Here is a 6,989-nt window from a genome sequence, read left to right as displayed (position 1 = left end):
AACCAAAAAAAAAAAAAAAAAAAAAAAATCAGTCAAGTGTGGTGGCATGCACCGGTGATCCCGGCTACTTGGAAGACTGAGGCAGAAGAATCGCCTAAGCCCAGCAAGTAGAGGCTACAATGGTTGTGAGTATGCCACTGCACTCCAGCCTGGATGACAGAGTGAGACCCTGACTCAAAAAAGAAAAGAAAAGGAAAGAAAAACTGCCTGGCGGTGGTGGGGGGGATTGGCAGTAGTGGGAATCTGCTGGGGGGGGATCAACAAGGGTACCTGCATAATGAACATTTGTATACCTAACCCTGAATTGTACCCCACATCTTTTTTTTTTTGAGTTGGAGTTTCACTCTGTCGCCCAGACTGGAGTGCAGTGGCCGCTCCCAGCCACCGCAGCCTCGACCTGCTGGGCTCCGGCGATCCTTCCGCCTCAGCCTTCCGAGTAGCCAGAATTACAGGCATGCGCTACCATGCCCGGCTGATTTTTTGATTTATTGTAGAGATGAGGTCTTGCTGCCCAGGTGGGTCTCAAACCCGCGGGCTGAGGCAATCCACTCACCTCAGCCTCCCAAAGGCGCAGGATTACAGGTTGAGCCACCGAGCCCGGCTTGTACCCCACATCTTTAAAATTAAAAAGCAAAGAAATGAAAAGAAAAGGTCCAAGATTCATGGGCTTCAGTCACCTGGGAGATGAAAAGATGAGGCCCATTGACCACACAGCTGAGTCGGAAGCCGTAGCCACCGCCAGGCCCAGGGTACAGGAGGCACTGGCGGGAACCAAGAGGGACAGGAGGCATGGCTGTGTCTGCAGGTGGTGGGTCCTTGGTCTCAACCAGAGAGGCTGAGAGGGGGTCCTGGGAAGAGCCAGAAGCCTCTGTGCTCTCCAAGAAGAGGAGCGGGGAGAGGCGAACCTGGAGGGGGGAAGCAGAGCAAACCTGTTGTGTCTGACCCCTGCTCACCTCCTGCCCCCATCCCAGCCCCTGCCCCTCAGCACCCACCATGTTGAAGAAGCGGTCAGCTTTGGGGTCCACAACAACGAGGGAGAGACAGGAGCCGTGCGCCCGGATCCTGGACACTGTCTCCACATGGCCCAGCCCCTCCACGCTCTCTCCAGCCACCGCCACCAGCCGGTCCCCGTCCTGCATCCCGGCCTTCTCGGCTGGCAGGCCTGGATCCACCTCCCACAGGAACTGCCCTGGGACATAGACATCCTCACTGCACCTCCCCGTCTTACCCCCAGTGCTATCCCAGGCCACCGTGTGCACACCGGGGGACTGACCCCAGGGTACACAGAAGGAGGAGGCCCAGGGCCAGGGTTCAGGCTGGGTTTCCTCCCAAGTGCCCTGAGAGGTGTGTATACACTTGTGTGCCCATCCCAACCTGCCTTCCCTCCCCATCCCCAGGGCTCCCACTCACCAGTGCGACCGTCAAAACCCTTCTCCTCCCGGAGCAGGAACCCGAAGCCCTGGGGCCCTTTCTCTAGATGCAGACAGCGGGGCTTGGTGGGCAGGGCCCAGCCCTCCGCCAGGGGTGCAGCCAGGGGCATTCCCAGCTGGCGACACTGTTCCTCCACCTCTGGCCCTGCCACCAGCAAGGTCACCTGCTTTCCACTCTGCCAAAGCTGTGGGGACCCAGCGGGACATAGTATCAACCACCTAGGCAGAGAGGGAAGAGGCAGGCACCTCCTCACAGCCCCTCCTCCCAGGCGAGAGAATGAGGCACCAAGGGGGACACAAACTGTAGAGGGAAGGATGGTGACAGAGGTAAGAGGTCAGGTCCGGAGATTAGGCAAGCGGGAAAGAAGCCTGCTTCCTGAGGTGGGGTCCCAGGCCCAGACAGGCAAGGGTGAGTGGGAAAACAGGCAGCGCTACCTTCCTGGTGAGTTGGCTATGTGTGAACTTATCCACACCGACCCCATTCACTTCCAGCAGTCGGGCCCCAGGAGGGACCCCTGCCCGCTCAGCTGCTCCTCCAGTGCTTATCATCAACCAGAAAAGACCTGAATTGCCTGGAAGAAAAGAAAAAAAACAAAGCAAGTTCCAATCTGCTGCCTGCACAGAACAGGGGCTGAGCTCTTCCCTCCTGGCCACTCCCTCCTACCCTCTAAGCTCACCGTGGGTAACACTGAAGCCAAAGCCACCCTCATCTTTCACTACGTGGCACAGCCGGGGCCGGACCCCTGGGCCCAGGGTAGGACAGAGGTGGGCACCATCCCCCTGCCGAGCTCGAGCCACATCATGCACATGCCGCGCCAAGACCGTCAGCAACACCCGAGGACTGCTGGCCCTGATGTGGCGTACCACCTAAACAGAGAACACGTGAGGTGGTTTGGGCTGGCCCCTCTTGCCAACTGCAGGACCTCCCCGGAACGTGCGTTTTTTTGCCATGGGAACCAGCTCTCTAGATGACTTCCTCTAGCCCTTCTGAACTGGCACTCCTAAATCTTGGGGTTCAGAGGAAGTGGAGCTTGTGCCTTGCCGCCACAATGCCCAGAGAGGTGACCAACCCGCCTCTCTCCCTGAGGAGCAATGAATACTTTCCTGTACCGCAAGGAGTCCCAGTTCAGCCTTACCACGACATAGTCTTCATGTTCCACGATGTTGTTGTTCACCCCCAGGATCCGGTCTCCTTCCTGGAGACCCTGGAGATGGGCAGAGGTGCCCGGCTCCACCCTGCACACCACATGACCAGCCCTGCCTGGCTCCTGCTGCAGGTGGAAGCCAAAAGTCTTGCCCTCCTCTTTACTCAGCAGACAGAATCGAGGCCGCTCTAGGCTCCAGGGATCTGGAGGGGGAGGTGGGCAGCAGAAAAGGGGGAGGAGAGAGAGATGGCCCAAGTACAGGTCCACTTGTGCCTGGCAGACTCTGCGGCCTGAGAGGGCACTGGGCAGCTTCCACCCAGTTAGGTATTGGGCAGTAGGGTGAACACTGCACGGGCAGAGGTGCTGAGACAGAAGGAAACACTCAGCCCCTCTGGTCTCTGCAGTTACTCCCAACCAAGGCTGTTTTTCAGAGGGAGATCGAGAGAGTGGTTGCCAAGGAGATGGGAGGCTGTGTGGAGCTGTGTCGTCTCCAGGGAAAGGGAAAGGTTGCCATGGGGCGAGGGAGTTACCAGAGGGGTCGTGGTCTTCGGCCAGGGAGAGGACAGGATTATCAATGCCCAGCTTTGGGTTAAACTTAAACTTCCTGCAGGGAGGCAGGGGAGGCAGGTAGAAGCTGGCAGCTTGGTTTGGGTCCCGGGCTCCACTTGAGGTGCCAATGGCAGCAAAGAACCTCCCCACCTTTAGTACCTTCCTCCCCTTGTGCCAGCCCTCGTGGTACTTACAGAGTTAAGGAGGCTGTGTCCGGAAGATCTACTGGGCAAAGAAGTGGGTGAGAGGAGGGGCACGTTCTTCCCCCAGATGCCTGTTCCATGGTCATAAACTGAAAGGACTTGGGGGAGCCCCCGAAGTCAGGATTTGCCCCCTCTGTTCTGCTCCAAAGAAGTCTTTCCTTCTCACTGACACACACAGGAATATTGTGTGTTCCTCTCCCTCCTCCCAGGTCCTTGGCAGATAAATCTGAGCATATCAGTACAGGGTGTGGACCAGGAAGACAGACCTATCAACTCACTTTTCTCCTAACTTCAATTTACCTCCAGGCGCCAAGCTCCAACAAGTGTGCCCTGGTCCCAAAAATTCAGCCTTCAAATCTGCCCCCTGACTGCCCCAAAGCCCCCTCTAAAGAATTTCTCCCAGCCTCCTACCTGCAGCTCCTTCCATAGCTGGATCAGCGACCCAGTGCTCAGAATAGGGACAAGGTCCATTCCAACAAGTTAACCCTCCCACCTGCCCCCTCCCAAGTCCCGCCTCCTTGAAGACACTGCCTTAGAAGCAATGTGGTAATGGTTAACAGGAATGAGAGTCTTATTCTCTGGAGAAATGTGTGGGTTGCTCCTGGCTCCCACTGCTGGACCCCAACTTTGTCTAGAGACCCTGATGCCGACCCAGTTGTCCCCCTGCACAGAGAAAGGCAGATTGCTGGCCACTGTAATTCCAAGCCTGGGGAGTAAGTATGAAAAGGGTGGTAGCAGTCCCACGGTCCAGCATGGCCAAGCCACATCCCAATATCTTGGTCATGGGCTCTCCCAGCCCCCCACTGTCTTTGTGCCTAGTACCCAAGAACCATGTGTGGCAGAATGTAGTCAGTAATTTAACTAGAATGACGAAGAACAAGTGTCCTTTTTTGGAAGCAACAGGCAAGGAAGAAGAGGCCACATTAGGTGGAAGACATATAGCTTTTTAATAGCAAGTCGGGTGCATCTGCCCCTAGGGGCCATCGGTACCACTGTGGTAAAACGGGCATGGGGCTGGGGGAAGCACCAATGTGAAGGCATCCTCAGTGTCCACAGGTGAGCATAAGGCAGGAATGGAAGGCCTCCAAAACATCAAGTGGATGGTGACACCCTGGCATGTGTGTGCCCCTTGGTGGTGCAATCAGAAGCTCCTTGAGAGGAGGGAGACATAAGGATGATGGTAGTATTACAGGGCAATTGGATTGCCCAAAGGCCACATCCTTTGGTCCTCATAGCAGAAGAGAAAAGAGGCACGTTGTATCTCCAAGCCTGAGGCATCAATTCACCATCTTTGACCCTGGAAATTCCAGATTTGGTCCTGGTTGAAATGTCCCATTCCTTTGCCTCGAGCCCTGAAGCGATCTTTCTAGAAGGAGCAGTGCAAGCCAGTAGGCCACAGAGGGGAGGGATTTGGGGCCAGTGGGCAAAGAGCTAGGTGCCTGCTACCACTGTTTTAGCTTCCAGAGCCTCCCAGTTGCTCCAGGAGGGCCTTGACCTCACCCTCCACTCGAAGAAGCTGGGCCTTGCGCCAAGGATTGAGGGTGTCAGCCCGGCTATCTTCCAGATCCCGCAGCAGTAGCTCAAGGTGGCGCTGGACCCGGGCCCGATCCCAGCTGTTGAGGTTCCGCTGAACTTCACTGAGGATCACCGACCAGTAGTCGGACACCGACGCACCCTCTGTAAGCGATGTCACGACCCGGGCACCGCCTTCAGCAGCACCCCCTAAGTCCCGCAGAACCTGGCGGCCCTCTGAGCTCAGCTCATTGAAGTAGAGGCTAGCAGGAGAGAGAAAGTAGATACCATTCAGCAGGCCCCTGAGAAGGAAGACCCGAGGATGCATGAACCGAAAGTCAGGGGGCTCCCAACTCATCTCCCGACTGTAGAATGCGATGGGGTGTCTGTAATGAGCCAGAGGTGGAGAGAGGTGGCCAATGCGAGGTAGGGACTGGCACTAGAATTCAATGGTACCAGGAACAGTAGGCCCTTAGGAGAAATGGTGGCAGGGAATCAGGGTAGGGTAAGAGCCAGTCACAGAAGGGGTGGGTTGGCTCAGAACTAGGCTGACAAGGATCAGTCACAAGCCAGGAGTAGAGGACAGGCATCAGGCCTAGGCCCAGAAGCACTCTCTTGGGTGGGAAGAGCACAGCAGAGAGGAAAGGAGACCGAAGGGCTAGGGGCAATGGGACAAGGGACAGGACTCACTGCAGCAGTTCCAGGGAAGGGTGTTCCCGGGCAGCCCTGGCCAGGGCCAGGGCCGCTGTGTCACCAGCACCATTGTAGGCCACATTCAGCTCCTGTAGCTGCTGATTGCGGTCCAGTTGGGCAGCCAGCAGCTCCAGGCCCTCGTCCCCAAGGCCCGTGTGCAGCAGAGACAAGTGTGTCAGCGAGGTGTTTCGCGCCAGCCCCTCCATGAGCAGGGCCACACCTGTTGCCGTCAGCGGGTTGTTGGACAGCCTACAACACAAGCAACCCGAGGTTATCAGGACCCATTGCAGATGCCCTGTGCTAGGTGTCAGGACTTGGGCCCGCCAAAAGGGTATAACCTGGGGCAGAGAGGAGCCTGGACGCAGACAGGCAGGCGACTTCGGTCGTCTCGCTCCCCTTCCTCACCTTTACAATTTTCCCTCTTCCTCCTTTTTTCACCCTCTCCCCAGCCTCTGCTTCTCCATCCACTTTTGCGAACCCATCCTTCTCCCACTTCTTCTTCTCTCACTCCTCATTCACCTCCCCTTACTTCAATCCAAAATGGGAACCCAGGCATCTGGGTTGCTGGCACATCAGTCAACACTCAGGGAGCATCTACTGAGTGCCCAGCACTAGGGTTATCCTTGTGAAGCTGCAGGGAAAATCCTGGAAAGATCAGTGGCACTGTTACCAGGCAACTGGCAGTATTACTTCACCCTTCTCTCCTCCCCCTCCACTCCAGGCTGATTTTAGCCACAGAGAGAGGCTTCCTTAGCACCTATGAGTGGTGGCATCCTGGAGGTGGAGGCAAAGCAGGGCCTGAACTACCTCCTGCCCCGCTTTACTACCCACGTGTAGGCCTATGCCAGGTATGCTGTGAGGCTTGAGCTTGACCTTAGCTGGCCACCAGGATGGCCAGAGCCTCCCTCCAGCCCCCTCCAAGCACACTCACCGCAGAGTGGTGATTTGGCACTGGTCATGCAGCAGCAAGTCTCGGAGGTCCCTGCAGGCCTCAGGGCCCAGGCTGTTAAGTTGCAAGCTGGAGCAGAAGGTGGTAGGGGGGAGGTAAGAGACTGGAAGTTCAGCATGGAGTCTGCCCATCTTCTATGCCCTTTTCTCATCATCCTGCCTCTTATAATCCACACCTTCCCTCCTTTTTGTTTTTTGGGTTTTTTTGAGTTGGACTCTCTGTCGCCCAGGCTGGAGTGCAGTGGCACTCTAATGGTCACTGCAGCCTCAACCTGCTGGGCTCAGGTGATCCTTTCCTCCTCAGCCTTCCAAGTAGCTGGAACTACAGTCATGCCCCACCATGCCCAGCTAATTTTTTAAAAATTTATTGTTGAAGGCCGGGCTCAGCCTGTAAACCCAGTGCTTTGGGAGGCCGAGGTGAGTGGATTGCCTGAGTCGGCGGGTTTGAAACCCGCCTGGGCAACTTGGCGAGATCTCATCTCTACAATAAATCAAAAATCAGCCAGGTG

General features: G+C 56.4%; 2 protein-coding genes across 2 annotated transcripts in view; both read right to left on the bottom strand.

Moving 5' to 3' along the window:
- Positions 1-3,769, bottom strand: part of PDZD3 (PDZ domain containing 3) — a 5,319-nt gene extending 1,550 nt beyond the window's left edge. Inside the window, exons 1-9 of the mRNA XM_008068258.2 lie at positions 3,739-3,769; positions 3,319-3,346; positions 3,106-3,179; positions 2,567-2,778; positions 2,108-2,297; positions 1,866-2,002; positions 1,411-1,615; positions 993-1,189; positions 678-905 (exon numbers count right to left, since the gene is read on the bottom strand). Coding sequence (XP_008066449.1) covers positions 678-905; positions 993-1,189; positions 1,411-1,615; positions 1,866-2,002; positions 2,108-2,297; positions 2,567-2,778; positions 3,106-3,179; positions 3,319-3,346; positions 3,739-3,754 — 1,287 coding nt within the window. The 5' untranslated portion in view covers positions 3,755-3,769. The remainder of the gene's footprint in view (positions 1-677; positions 906-992; positions 1,190-1,410; positions 1,616-1,865; positions 2,003-2,107; positions 2,298-2,566; positions 2,779-3,105; positions 3,180-3,318; positions 3,347-3,738) is intronic.
- Positions 3,770-4,250: 481 nt separating this feature from the next.
- NLRX1 (NLR family member X1) overlaps positions 4,251-6,989 on the bottom strand; it is a 14,997-nt gene continuing 12,258 nt past the window's right edge. Inside the window, exons 8-10 of the mRNA XM_008068257.2 lie at positions 6,464-6,550; positions 5,530-5,781; positions 4,251-5,102 (exon numbers count right to left, since the gene is read on the bottom strand). Coding sequence (XP_008066448.1) covers positions 4,781-5,102; positions 5,530-5,781; positions 6,464-6,550 — 661 coding nt within the window. The 3' untranslated portion in view covers positions 4,251-4,780. The remainder of the gene's footprint in view (positions 5,103-5,529; positions 5,782-6,463; positions 6,551-6,989) is intronic.

Source organism: Carlito syrichta, unplaced genomic scaffold (assembly GCF_000164805.1).
Source record: "Carlito syrichta isolate Samal-C Ts95f unplaced genomic scaffold, Tarsius_syrichta-2.0.1 Scaffold309899, whole genome shotgun sequence".
Taxonomy (NCBI): domain Eukaryota; kingdom Metazoa; phylum Chordata; class Mammalia; order Primates; family Tarsiidae; genus Carlito; species Carlito syrichta.
Note: the sequence above shows the minus strand (reverse complement) of the source record. Positions and strands in the feature narration are given on the sequence as shown.